This window comes from Ammodytes marinus (assembly GCF_949987685.1).
Source record: "Ammodytes marinus genome assembly, chromosome: 18".
Classification (NCBI taxonomy): Eukaryota; Metazoa; Chordata; class Actinopteri; order Uranoscopiformes; family Ammodytidae; genus Ammodytes; species Ammodytes marinus.
Window position 1 is genome coordinate 23,866,308 of NC_137222.1, and position 13,780 is coordinate 23,880,087.

Consider the following 13,780-nt stretch of genomic DNA (forward strand, 5'->3'; position numbering starts at 1 on the left):
ACATAATTACCGAACGTAGCGATCAAATTGACCGGCGAGAATACGCTGTATGGGTCCTGTTTGCTTAAGAAAGCAAAGCGAGAGCCAACAAGTGTAAAAATAAGACGTATTCGCCGCTGTTGTTGTGCTTAAAGCTAGCGGTAGCTTTAGCGTTAGCCACAAGAGCAGCGGCGTCGGGTGACGTACACACACGTTTACAGTGACGTCATGACGTTGCTCTCTTGCCGGCTCCATGGCTGTCTCCGGTCGATGTGAAACCAACCGGTTCATAACTGGGATAAGGCTGTAACCAGTTTTGAACTGACCCCAACACCAGCCTGGAACTGACTCTTGGTTCATTTTGGTGTGAAAGGCCTATGAGAGGAGCCATTTATACATTTTATTATAATTAACAGATATTGTTGACAAAGACAGCAGCGGTAAGTGCCTTGTCTAATTGGTATTTGGTGATGTATGTTATTTATAGTGAAGGAATATAAATAAGAATAAAAATAAATGACCAAGTTCTTTAGTCAGCTAACTAGCCTGCTAGCAGGTAGCCAGTCCTCAAATGTCAAGTGTATAGCATTTTCAAGATAATTAAGTCAGGAAGCTATCTATCTGCATTTGAATAGAGTAGCCTGTACCAAAAAAATACAGACGAACGTTGCAAAATAAATTAATAAAGTCAACAATTTCATTTGAGCTTATTGAAAGCATCATTGTGGTTCTCTGAATAGATACTACACTCGAGACTCGACTGTCTGAAAGTGAACATAACTCATGAGTATAGTGATGAGTCATGATGACGTAATCACAAGCAAAGAAACACAGTTACAATGACATAACACATTTTAATAATACACACAATAACACATAATATGATAACACAATCCCATTAATTCACCTTATGTTGGTATGCCCTATAACTAAAACATAAGCATTACTAAATACATAACAGAGCTTTTTTTAGTAGTCTTATTACTATAGAAGTAATGTTACTCTGTGGATTCTTTTAGTGTTGCTATATAATCAATCTAATCATTCATTTGTCTGCACCTACATTCTCTCTGCTGTTCCTGTTCTATCAGTGATTCTTGAGAAGTGGGACAAAACAGGGTGCCATGTTGAAAAAATACAAACCCTATGTTTAGGCAAATTAAATGACATGTATGTATCCAACATGTACTAAGCTACTGAGCTAAGCTTTGACACAACCTCCCAGCTTTTGTCCTTTTATCAAAATGGACTTTTTACCTTGCTTCTCCTTTTTAACATGGGCTTTTTAGCTTGCCATTCCTTATTTTGTGTCAACTCCGTCAGACACCAAAAAACACAAATAAATGTTCCCTCATTTTATGCTAGACCCATGAGATGTATAGTGATCACAAATATTCACCAAAACTGATAGAGGCCACAAAAAATATTTTCAAAATGTATATGAATATACATATTGATATCTGACGGTGTTGACATATTTAACGTTTCTTAAACAGAACAAATAGAGTTTTTCTAGTAGCAGTTTGTTTTTTCTGTTGATGTTAGGTGCTAGTATGAACTACTTCAGGAAAATAAAATGATCAAAACATTTCAAATAACTTCTTCAGAAATTGTAAGTCAGTGTTAACGTATCATGGTTGTGACGCAGGACTTTCAAGATTTGGAATGTAAAATATTCTAAAACTACAACACTAATCAGAGCCTCTCTGACTCTAATGTAATCTGCACAGATATCTTGTGACAATAGGTCCTTCACGGAGACAGCTGCCCCTCATATTGCCTGATTTTATTACATTTTAATGAAATGTCTGACGGTGGTGACAAAAAGTGTCCCCCCACTTAGAAACCTTATAAACCATGAATGTGTTGTAGAATTTTTTTTTTTATTGATATGAGAGATTATTTAGTGTTGCCTTTGATGAAAAAAGCTCTTTTTAAATCATCAAAGTACATTTTTAATAGGTTTTATTGCATATGAAAGATTGAAACCTTCTCTGTAGACACACTGTTTTGACGTCATGAGAAGATAACAAGTGTCATAAATTTGACATAATAATAATTAAATTTAATTTAAGGGGTTAATTGTGCTCCAGACATTCTATTCTTAATCCCTAATAACATCTACAATTTTAAATATTTTTATTTTTAAAGATAACAGCAGTTACATTTTGTCCCAGTCCTCAAGAATCACTGCTATGTGTGTTTTATTTGATTATTGATTATTATTTTGATTATTTGAACTGTTGAGCAGTGTGTGCCTGTGTGTGTGTGTCAGTCATCATGTCTGGTCCGGCCCTGCTGCTGCTGTATGGGAGCCAGACCGGTACGGCCCAGGACTGTGCCCAGAGGGTGGCCCGCCAGGCCCGCAGGAGGAGGCTGCAGGTCCAGGTGCTGCCTCTGGATCAATACAATGTGGTGAGTGTGCCTCTGGATCAATACAATGTGGTGAGTGTGCCTCTGGATCAATACAATGTGGTGAGTGTGCTGTGCTGGGGATTGAATTCACTTCCCTATCGTTACCTACCCTGTACCCATTTGTTTGGGTTTTTGTAAAGTCACCTGGTAAGCAAATTTAACTTTTTCATGTTTTTTCAGCATACATTAAGATCCCTGTGTGATTAAAGACCCCCAAAGTATGAGAATCTGGCAGTTTAGATTCAAAAACCAGCAGTTAGATTCCAATCAGAGCAGACTGGGCTTTCAGAAGGCGTGGCTTAAAAAGACAGGATCTAAAACTGAGCGTTTTAGACAGAGGCTGAAAAGAAGAGATTCAGCAATGGCACTGTGGGGAATATAAAGGTGTTTTTTTGGACACTACACCATGAAAACTGTTTCTAGTAGAAACCTTAATTACTATTTAGAACCTGAACATGTGCAGAATATGTGCCCTTTAAAGTTGACCTGGATCATCATCCCTCTCTTCAAACAGGCCAACCTGATCTCAGAGTCTCTGGTGGTCTTTGTGTGTTCCACCGCTGGCCAGGGCGACCCTCCAGACAATATGAAGGTAACAAATCAAGTATGATTAAGCGTTTTTTTTTTTTTTTAAACCTTCATTTATACAGGTAAATCCCATTGAGATTGGATATTCTTTTGCAAGGGAGACCTGTTCTCATTTACACGTTACCATTCACACACACATTCATACACCGATAGCAGGCTTCACACGAGGCAAGGTGGGTGAAGTGTCCTGCCCAAGGACACAACAACCATGACACAGGTGGCAGGGCGGGGATCGAACCTCCAACCCTTGGGGTGGGATTCCAGCCCGGGTCTGCTGCGGGGCCTTACCCACTGAGCTAAGAGAGCCCAACGCCTATTAGATTTGTCAAAAATACAGACACAAACTTTGAAATAACTTAGGAAAAGCCATACATTTTTCTGTTTTGGTCTTTCTTTCTTTAGAGCTTCTGGAGGTTTGTCTTTAGGAAGTCGCTGCCTGAGGGCTCTCTGTGTCAGCTGGACTGTGCCGTGCTGGGCCTGGGCGACTCCTCCTATCCAAAGTAAGTGCTTTGATTTTCATCTTTTAAAGTCGTCCCAATACACATTCAGAATGAGTGACTGTCTGTCTTTATACAACAGGATACCTGCAGGGTCATAATGGCCTTAAAGAAAACATTTCATTTAAGATTCTGAAAATGAGGCCTTAAACCTATTGCATTTTGCTGCAAGGTAACTTCCTTTACGAAGGTCTTCCATTTGTGATTGACTTCTAAATACTTGGAGAGGGGTCGTTATGTGACAAATAAGCACTTCTGGATTTTGTTAGCAAGGGTTAACAACACTTCACAGAGCTATTGTTACAGTACATCAATGTGAGTTTATCAAAATGTGTATTAAAAAGTATCTTGAAATGCATCAGGATTTCCATTACATCCTTCCTACTTTTGCCAGTATGGCCTGAAGTGGCATAAAAAGGTCTTACAAAGTCTTAAATTGAACTTACCCTGTAAAAGCATCAACCACATTTGTCCGTAGGTTCAACTTTGTGGCTAAAAAGCTTCACAAGCGCCTGGGTCAGCTGGGAGCCAGTATGCTGCTGCCTCCAGGGCTGGCTGATGACCAACATGACCTGGGGTAAGATACACCTCACACCTGGGACAATGTCTTTCATACACTGTGGGGAGAAAAGACAATGGTAGTTTTAGTTCACGTATTATTTTTCTCTAGACTGGGCTTTTTTTACTGCAGTGACACAGTGACGAGAGTGCTATGCTGAGCACACAAATCGGCACATTAACGGACAAGCGAAGTCGGATAAGAACACCTAGATAACTCGTTCATAGTCGGCATTCTACCTGCATGTATACAGGATCGCATATCTAATATCGGAGTTTGCGTTCTGCGCTTGCTCCAGAATCCCTGCGGAGGATTTCACAAGGAAGTGGAAGGGGACGACGCAATAAATAGTAGTGTTGTTGCCGGAAAGGAACCGGACGTGGCTCTATAACCACTAGTTGAAAGGGCTACAGCGCCACCTAGCATAGCGGAGTCAGCCATGCTCCGGCCATTTATCGAATATTTGAAAGGCCATGTATGTATACTCAGACAAGTGACGCGGTCCGTTCGAGTGGCAAGTTCGGTATATGTCTTAATCCAATCTAGTTGTCCCATGGAAACACACTGACTGTGTGTGCTAACCAGGTCTGATCTTATTGTGTCTTCGTCCCTGTCACTGTGTGTGGAGCAGGTCTGACGCTGTGATTGACCCCTGGCTCTCAGTGCTCTGGGACAAGGTCTTTGCACTCTACCCTTCTTTAGCCCATGTGATTCCACTGAGTGAAGACCAGCCGTGAGTATACACTTTGATTCGACACATAAGTATACTGTGGCTGTATTTGTCCTTAAAGGTGTACTAAGCGATTGTAACCCAGAACACTTTTTGGCAAAATAGGTTAATATCTACTGTACTAAAGCTGGCTAAACGACCTGTCCACTCGCTCTGAGCGTCACCTATTGCCGCTGTTAGTCTGAACATAAACAAGCGTTCGATGGAGAAGGCATGGAGTGTGCCTTTAAGGCCCTTTATCTATCTATCTTGGTTTTGTGTTGAATCCTTGTTTTCTTGATGCAGCCTCCCTCCAACATACACATTCCACTTCCTGGATGATGCGACAGAGGAGCCATGTGATAGGCTGAGAGCTCCCACTCAGCCCCCTGTCCCCTCCCAGGGCCAGCCCTTTGCTGCTCGAGTGCTGTTCAACAGGAGAGTGACCCACGAGGACCACTTCCAGGACGTCAGGCACATTGAGTTCGACATCACTGGATCCAACATTGAGTGAGTCACCTTGACATGAAGTAGGGATGTTTTTAAATTTAAAAAAAAAAATATATATATATATATATATATATATATATATATATATATATATATATATATATATATATATATATATATATATATATATATACTTTATTTTAACTAGGAAATAAAATAAAATGCTAAGCCATGGCTATGTGACATATCACACGTTAAAGATAATTGAGCAATTAAAAAGTTCTGATGTTCTTCTGTATTGAAACAGTTGAAAGTAGAGCTGCAACGATTAATCGACAAATCGATAATTAATCGATTATTAAAATAATCGCCAACTATTTTGATAATCGATTAATCGTTTCGAGTAATTCTTTAATAAAAAATGTCCACATTCTCTGATTTCAGCTTCTCAAATGTGAATATTTTCTGCTTTCTTTAATCCTATTATGAAAGTAAACTGAAATATCTGTGTGTTTTGGACATAACAATACATTTGAGGACGTCAACATGGGCTTTTTACGGACCAAAACACTAATTGATTAATAATCGATTAATCGAGAAAATAATCGACAGATTAATCGATTATCAAAATAATCGTTAGTTGCAGCCCTAGTTGAAAGCAGTTCAGGTACATCTTTATGTATTTTTGTATATTTGTTGCTCTTTTTTAAATAAGAATGGCTGTGTTTCTTAAGCCTTCATAACCTCACACATGACATCACCACCAACAAAGAAATCCAAAACCCGGAATTGGATTATACTGAGTAGTGGATTGGTGCATCTCTAGACAATGAATCAGTTTAATTCAACATGAAACAGTGGAAGAGACTCCTTTAACTTACCGAGGAGACTCTTCTAACATCACATCAGTCTACAAAAGACATTTCCCCTCAGTGCGACTGGAACAGAGGATAGTTATTATTGCCAGCCCTACAAGCAGCTTCTAGATGCAGCCAACAACTGGCCTGGAGTGGTGCTGTACTGTGATGTAATGTAGGATCCCCTAACCCCCAAAGCAGTAGTGGGATTGATCTGTACACTGTAGTATTTTCTGAGATGCAGAATTAGTCGGCTTCTCAGTCTATAAATGTAGTAGCCTGCCACCGCCCGCCTTCCTACTTCTGCTTAATTTTCATTTCCCTTCAGTAGTCAGTCTGGGTCTGCGGTATATTCTTTGTTTTTCTCCGGCCAGATTTCTGGCGGTCCAATCAGTGAACAGAGAGAGTAGCTCAGAAACCGGCTCATGACATACGTCACAACCGAACGTTATGCGATTGGTTGGCAGATCCAGAGTGGCACTGGGCAGATCCAATAGTTTTAAACTTCAACAGACACCTGCCTTCTGAGCTACCGTTTGTCAATTGAGCGATTCCAGACCTTCTGTACAAATGAAATGAAGTAATATGACTCTGGTAGGACCAGGCTATAAATGTAGAGGTGTAAAACCAACTGAAAATGCTGAACCTTTTCCATTGGGTGTGTTGTCACTGTGTAGGTTTGCTGCTGGTGATGTAGTGATGATGTCACCTCAGAACGCTTCAGAAGACGTACAGCAGTTCTGTCAACTGCTGAGGTTAGATCCAGAGGCTAGGTTCACTCTCAAGCCCTCAGACAACACTGCAGGTAGGCCTCTCTCTGTGTGTGTGTGTGTGTGTGTGTGTGTGTGTGTGTGTGTGTGTGTGTGTGTGTGTGTGTGTGTGTGTGTGTGTGTGTGTGTGTGTGTGTGTGTGTGTGTGTGTGTGTGTGTGTGTGTGTGTGTGTGTGTGTGTGTGTGTGTGTGTGTGTGTGTGTGTGTGTGTGTGTGTGCGTGCGTGTGCGCCTTACCCATGAATTGTTTTTGTCAATGGAAAGAAGTGATTTCATTAATTCGTCAACTTTATTATTAACTTGGTAATATATTGAGTTAGGAACCTCATTTACAACATAGCCAATGTAGAAAAATAAACATAAGATCAGAGACACCAAACACATCACAATGAACAAACCAATGACAGCAAACTGACACAACCAGATCCTCAGCACATTAGGAGAATATAAAAAACAGAACGAAATGCAACATGTTAACAATGACCCATGTTATTGTTGAAGAGATATGACAAAGTGCATTTTGCATACATGATAGGTGACCTTTTTAAAGCATCACTGTGGAGCCTGAATACTCCTAATGCTTTGCCTTGTCAGTGCCACCCCGCCTCCCTCAGCCCTGCTCTGTGCGTCACCTGGTGGAGAGCTACCTGGACATCAGCTGTGTGCCGCGCCGCTCCTTCTTTGAGCTGCTGTGTGGCCTCAGCAGCAGCAGCCAGCTGGAGCAGGACAAGCTGCTGGAGCTCAGCTCCGCCCAGGGCCAGGACGACCTGCACAGCTACTGCAACAGACCCAGACGCACCACTCTGGAGGTAGTAGGGCCGTAGCACCACTAGGGCCATAGCACAATGCTTCTCCCTCCACCCCCAAGTCCTTCATATTTAAAGGTTCAGTAAGCGGAATGGTCAGTTTAGCTAACTTCCTGTCAGTGACTGCAGTTAGCAGTCCCCTCCCTCGTCACCACATTAATGCACTGTGGTCTTCAAGCAGCGAGTTATCTAGCATCATCTCAGATCCGCAAAAGTGTGATAAAACATGATTAAAAACCATCAAAACAGACATTGGGAACGAGTTTTACCTGCTCCGCCATTGTAGGCGTATACACATTCACCCATCTGTCGCTCTGCACGTGCACCGGCAGTGAGACGGGTGTCGGTTTGTAGCGTTCTCTCTTCTGATTTGTTATCAGTAGTGGGATCCCCGAAAAGTGTATTTGCTTATTACATGCAGAACGGGTGACTGAGAGATAGGCTTTATGAAACACACACACTATATAAGTGATCACTGTATGAATAAAGAGCGATTTAACACTTATATCAACATAAATAAATAGCTTACTCCACCTTTAAACCTCACTTTTGATGAGCTATTTAAAGGTCACATATAAAGCTCATTTCCAGGTTCAAAATTGTAATTTGGGGTTCTACTAGAAACTTTTTTCATGGTGTAGTGTGTCCAATGAAAATCTTTTATATTTCTAACAGTTCCATTGCTGAATCTCCTCTTTTCAGCCTCTGTCTGAAACACTCTGTTTTAGAGCCTTTCTCTTTAAGCCTTCCAAAAAAGCCCAGTCTGCTCTGATTGGCCCTGAATCTAAGGCCACGTTTACACAACACTGGTCTCGCTAAAAACAGAAAAGTTTTCCCCTTTACGTTTTCAAACGCTTCCGCGTTCAGACGCAATTGTTTTGAAAACTTTCATCATGCACACGGTTTTCAGAAAAATGACGTCATAAAGAAACCCTAACCATGGGACAGATGCTTTCTCCATGTTTAAAGTTTGTGTACAAGCAGACTGACTTTGTTTAATTAAGTTTATTAGAATTCATTGTTTCCAACCATATGTTTTTTTTACGTATTCCTCAGTGTCCTCTAGTTGTAAGTCATTCTGTCCTTATTTATTTATTTTTTATTTATTGGTTTAGTTCAGGGACATTGCACAATGTATAAACAAACATTAAAAAACAACATAGTCAACTTAAAGAAATACAGTAACACATAGTAAGAATTTGAGCTGCCTATTAAGTGTGTTGTGTCCTGGCTGGTGCAGGTGCTGGCAGACTTCCCCCACACTACAGCACAGCTCACAGTGGACTATCTCCTGGACCTGTTCCCTCACATCCAGCCTCGCTCCTTCTCCATCGCCTCCTCACTCAAGGTTAGAGTCCTCTCTCTGAAATACTGTTAACACTCTACAGTAAAGGTACATTCATTAACTGTAACTTACATTAATGCTTATTAGGTTTTTGCTAAGCATTAAGTAACTGTCAATATATACTAATGTTCAATAAGCATGAGCTAAGCATTAAGTAACACTTGTGCTCAGTTAAAGCATTAGTAAAGCAAGCATAGTTAATGGTTAACAAAGCACCTACCGTAAAAAATATGCATTAACACTGAATTATTGCCTAATAAGCATTAACCACTAATGTACTAACGTTAAGGCATTTACTAAGCATGTACTTAGCGACGGATTAGGAGAAATCACTGGGAACTTGTATTTCTTATTAAAAAGCAAAGTGATCCTTCTCTCCTCCACACAGGCTCACCCACACAGGCTCCAGATCCTAGTGGCTGTGGTTCGCTACAAAACCAAGATGTACAAACCTCGGACTGGCCTCTGCTCCAGCTGGCTGGCCGCCCTGGACCCTGCACAAGGTCTCTCCTTTCTCCATATCTTTGCACAAAAAAAAAATTCAAAATAATGCGTAACTTGGAGAATATGTACTTTAAATGTCAACTGAAAAAGTAAAGGTGGAGTTAGCCATTTTGGAGAAGGCTTGTTGTAAAAAACAGTGAATATCCTCGTCACCATTCTGTACTTTGTGTGCTGACCACTTTTTTGGTGTGAATACACAACCTAGGCTCTGTAAACAAAGGGGGCCCGCCATCTTTTTCAGCATACACACACACACACACACACACACACACACACAGACAGGCAACAGGTCGTGAGAAGACGTTCACTGATTTGGCCCAAAAAGTGATTTTGACAACAAGCATTCTGCAGAATCGCTGGCTCCACCTTTTAAAGCCATGTGTGTAGCATTAATTGTGTTGTAATAAACGGTGTTGCAGGGGAGGTGTATGTGCCTCTGTGGGTGAAGAAGGGCGGTCTGAAGTTCCCCACAGAGCAGCACACCCCTGTGATCATGGTTGGACCTGGGACAGGAGTGGCTCCCTTCAGGTCGGCCCTACAGGAGAGGATAGCACAGGGCCAATACGGTGAGAGCTTGGCCTCTTTCTCCTCCTTTAGTGGCTGTGTACACGCTAACATTTTCAACATTAAAGCTAAAGTATTTTTTATGTTTGGGGTCATTTGTTTACACGGCAACAGCGTTTTGGGGGTCTGAAATTGTAAACCAGGTTCCAGAGTGAAATTTATTTGAATAAGGACGGGTTATTATCTACTGCAAGGTTTTACCGCCCACTACAGGCCTGGCATGCGTATTACAGCCATGTAGATCTGTGTGCATGTGGAGCTAATTCAAAAACTGTCATCTAAACGCAGACGTTTTTAAAAAACGTTTCCGTTTTTTAGCGAGCTCATTGTGGTGTAAATGTAGCCTCTGTGGAAAAATGAGCTGTCTCACCCCCCTCCCTATCCTCCAGCCAACGTCCTGGTGTTCGGCTGTCGCTCCCAGTCCAAAGACTTCTACTGTAGGACAGAGTGGGAGCAGCTGGTGAAGGCTGGACACATGACCCTCTTCACTGCCTTCTCACGAGACCAGGTCAGACACATTATGGAGGGCTTTAAGGGCCAACACACTAAATATGTAAATACACATAAATGAGCATGTAAATACGTACATTAAGACATTCACTCAATTTGACAAAAAAGTGATTTTGACAACAAGCATTCTCCAGAATCACTGACTTACTCAATCTGTAGAAAAATGAAACAATCTTGGGTGAATTCTAAGCCTCCGGCCTGACTGTGTGTGTGTGTGTGTGTGTGTGTGTGTGTGTGTGTGTTTCAGGATGAGAAGGTGTATGTGCAGCACCGTGTGAGGCAGAATGCTGAGCTCCTGTGGGACCTGATAGCTAACAAAGGGGCGTGCTTCTACATCGCAGGGTGAGTCTCTCTCTCTCTCCTGTGAGTAGTCAGGGTCACTCCATCATGTTGCCTGTCTGTCTGAAAACTGGAAGTTCTGAAGTTAAAGGTGCTGTAAGCGGAATGGTTCTTTTAGCTAACTTCCTGTCAGTGACTGTAGTTAGCAGTCCCCTCCCTCGTCCCTACGTCACCACATTAATGCACTGCGGTCTTCAAGCAGTGAGTTATCTAGTATCATCTCAGATCCATAAGTGTGATCAAACATGATAAAAACCATCATAACAGACATTGGAAAGGATTCTTACCTGCTACACCATTGTAGGCGCATACACATTCACCCATCTGTCGCTCTGCACGTGCACCGGCAGTGAGACGGGTGCCGGTTTGTAGCGTTCTCTCTTCTGATTTGTTATCAGTGTGGTGGGATCCCCGAAAAGTTTATTTGCAGATTACATGCAGAGCGAGTGACTGAGAGATCGGCTTTATGAAACGCACACACTATATAAGAGCGATTTAACACTTATATTAACATAAATAAATGGCTTACCTTTAAAAAAAAAAGTTAAGTTAAGTTATCTTTATTTGTCAGTTGTACACGAGGCACATTGAAATTTGTCTTTTCGCATATCCCCTCTCAAGTTACCACACTTCGGAGGGGGTCAGAGCGCAGGGTCAGCCGCAGTACAGCGCCCCTGGAGCAGTTTTGGGGTTAAGTGTCTTGCTCAAGGACACAATGGTAGAGATGGTGGGCACCGTAGACACAATACCAGCCTCTGCTAGTTTTACGACTCACACCCTCCTGTCCGGTGCCGGGGATCGAACCAGCGACCTCATGGTTACTGGTCGGCCACCTTACCTCTAGGCCATCCTACCACCCCTTAACCTTTAACACCTGTCTCAGTTGAACAAGTCAAGTAGCTATCCTTTCAGAGCGCCAGTTCTGGGAATATATCCACATCGGGCCTGTTTCACACCACAGAATGAAGGCTTACCATATGAGATTTTATTTGACTCTTTTTTGTTACAGTTAGAAATCAAGATTTTAAATTAAATTCAGTTCTATTTTTCCCAATTAAAGCTTTGAGATACTGTTGCCTAGGTTACTCTGAGTTGAAGCCAAAGTTCTGCTCATTTCTCACCAGGGTGTGGCATGAATAAACTCTTACAACTAAATCGCTTCCTAATGAAGATGGACATCTTTAAAAATATATATATTTTTATTCTTTCAAAAAGGCACAATAACAACTAAGATAAATCCATCATACAGGCCCCAGAATCCTCCCCACCGAACAGAATCTAGCACTTTTTATGTGTCATGCTTTAGGGCTGGGTATCCAAGTTCACTACTTTTGGCACAGACCAAATTGACTCCATAAATCAAGTATGGAAAAAAGTTTTTGTTGTTCAATACCAAACGTCAATCCCTAAGGGGGTAATATTAAGCTCTGGAAAAAATTGAGAGACCACTCCAAATATTCAGTGTCTCTCGTTTTACTATTTATATGCATATGTTTGAGTAGAATTAACCTTTTAAAATAAAAAATAAGTATAAAAAAAAATTATAATAATAGCATTTTGGTTTTACACTATTAACTACTGACAACATTTCTACCAAATTCACAATAAGAATATTGTCATTAAGAGCATTTCCATTAAGTAATGTTGAGATAAAAAATTAAGCAAAAATCCAGACTGGTCTCTTAATTTTTTACAGAGCTGAATAACGAATAAATACGAATGTCTGATTTGTCCTTTGTCTCTTCTCTGCAGCAATGCTAAGGACATGCCCAGCAGTGTGTGTGAGGCCCTTAAAGAGGTGTTCCAGCAGGAGGGGGGTCTGTCCACAGAGCAGGCAGCCCACATGCTGGACACCATGGAGAGGACCGGCCGCTTCCAGATGGAAGCCTGGTCCTGATCACATGACCTCAGCCTGCTCCTAATCACACTTCACTTTTCTTTTTTAACTCCCTGCGTTCCAATTCCCATACTTCCCTACTATTTAGTATGCCAAAAAAAGATTTAGGATGTCCCAATACATGCAGGTCAATTATAAAAAATCTTCCTTATCGGATTTTTTTTCTCTCCCGTGGCCCTAAAACTCTTCTTTACTTTAGTATGCAATGTAGTAAAAAGAAAAAGTATGTGATTTGGAATGCAGGGTAAATTTTGCCTTTTCTTTTTTGGCTTTTTATTATACCGTTTGTAAAGACAGAGATGAAATGGGGCAGAGAGGGGAATGACATGCAGAGAACAAGAGTGGGCTGGATTCTAACCCGGGTCTGCTGTGAAGGGGACTGAACCTCTATCGATGGGGGGTCTAACCACCTATCCAGCAGGTTGGACCCACGGCGTATGTTGCCGCAGTAACTGACTCTCGGTTGCGCTGGACCTGCTACCTGAAACGGAAAACCCAGAGTTTCCACTAACTCAGAGCGAACAAACTCTGAGTCGCCTCATAACCAGCTACCTGAAACAGGCCTCTGGTATCAAGATATACCGCCATTAGAAAAATGAAAGGTTTCAAAAGCACTATTTTCCGTGGTACCGTTCTATGGTATTAGTCCACCCCCTCAGCATGTTATCATACAAGTGTCTCAACCCTCCCATGCCGTAAGCCTTTTCTGGTCCGTCTGGATTTATTATCTAATAAACCTTGTAAAACATGTGCCCTGTGAGATGCACACAATCAAGCTGAGATTTTTTTTTACTCAGGACAACCTGGGCTTTAAGAATATACACGCTGCAGTGATGTCAGTTGAATGTAAAAAAAGTTATAGGACCATGAAGACCAAAAAAATAGAAGAAAATTACATTTTACAAATGTTTATATGACACCCAATAAAAAAGAACTATACATAAAAAAAATTCGAAAAAAGTCCATCAGTCCTTCCATTGTACTAAGCCATA

The 13,780-nt window shown here is 41.4% G+C and overlaps 1 protein-coding gene across 1 annotated transcript; it reads left to right on the top strand.

The window, feature by feature from the left end:
- The first annotated feature begins 285 nt into the window (after positions 1-285).
- On the top strand, positions 286-13,601 carry ndor1 (NADPH dependent diflavin oxidoreductase 1). The gene is made up of 15 exons (XM_080046314.1): positions 286-419; positions 2,255-2,394; positions 2,909-2,986; positions 3,385-3,482; positions 3,958-4,056; positions 4,670-4,771; positions 5,054-5,257; positions 6,732-6,859; positions 7,418-7,632; positions 8,870-8,977; positions 9,363-9,477; positions 9,898-10,044; positions 10,432-10,550; positions 10,800-10,894; positions 12,644-13,601. Exons 2-15 carry the CDS (start codon positions 2,260-2,262, stop codon positions 12,786-12,788), a joined length of 1,788 nt encoding a protein of 595 aa, XP_079902440.1. The 5' UTR covers positions 286-419; positions 2,255-2,259; the 3' UTR covers positions 12,789-13,601.
- Positions 13,602-13,780: the final 179 nt, after the last annotated feature.

Excerpts from the sequence above, each read along its gene's own strand:
- ndor1 (XM_080046314.1), top strand. The coding sequence starts at position 2,260 with ATGTCTGGTCCGGCCCTGCTGCTGCTGTATGGGAGCCAGACCGGTACG. Across the intron at positions 2,395-2,908 it reads CTCTGGATCAATACAATGTG|GCCAACCTGATCTCAGAGTC; the intron begins GTGAGTGTGCCT and ends CTCTTCAAACAG. Across the intron at positions 5,258-6,731 it reads ATCACTGGATCCAACATTGA|GTTTGCTGCTGGTGATGTAG; the intron begins GTGAGTCACCTT and ends GTCACTGTGTAG.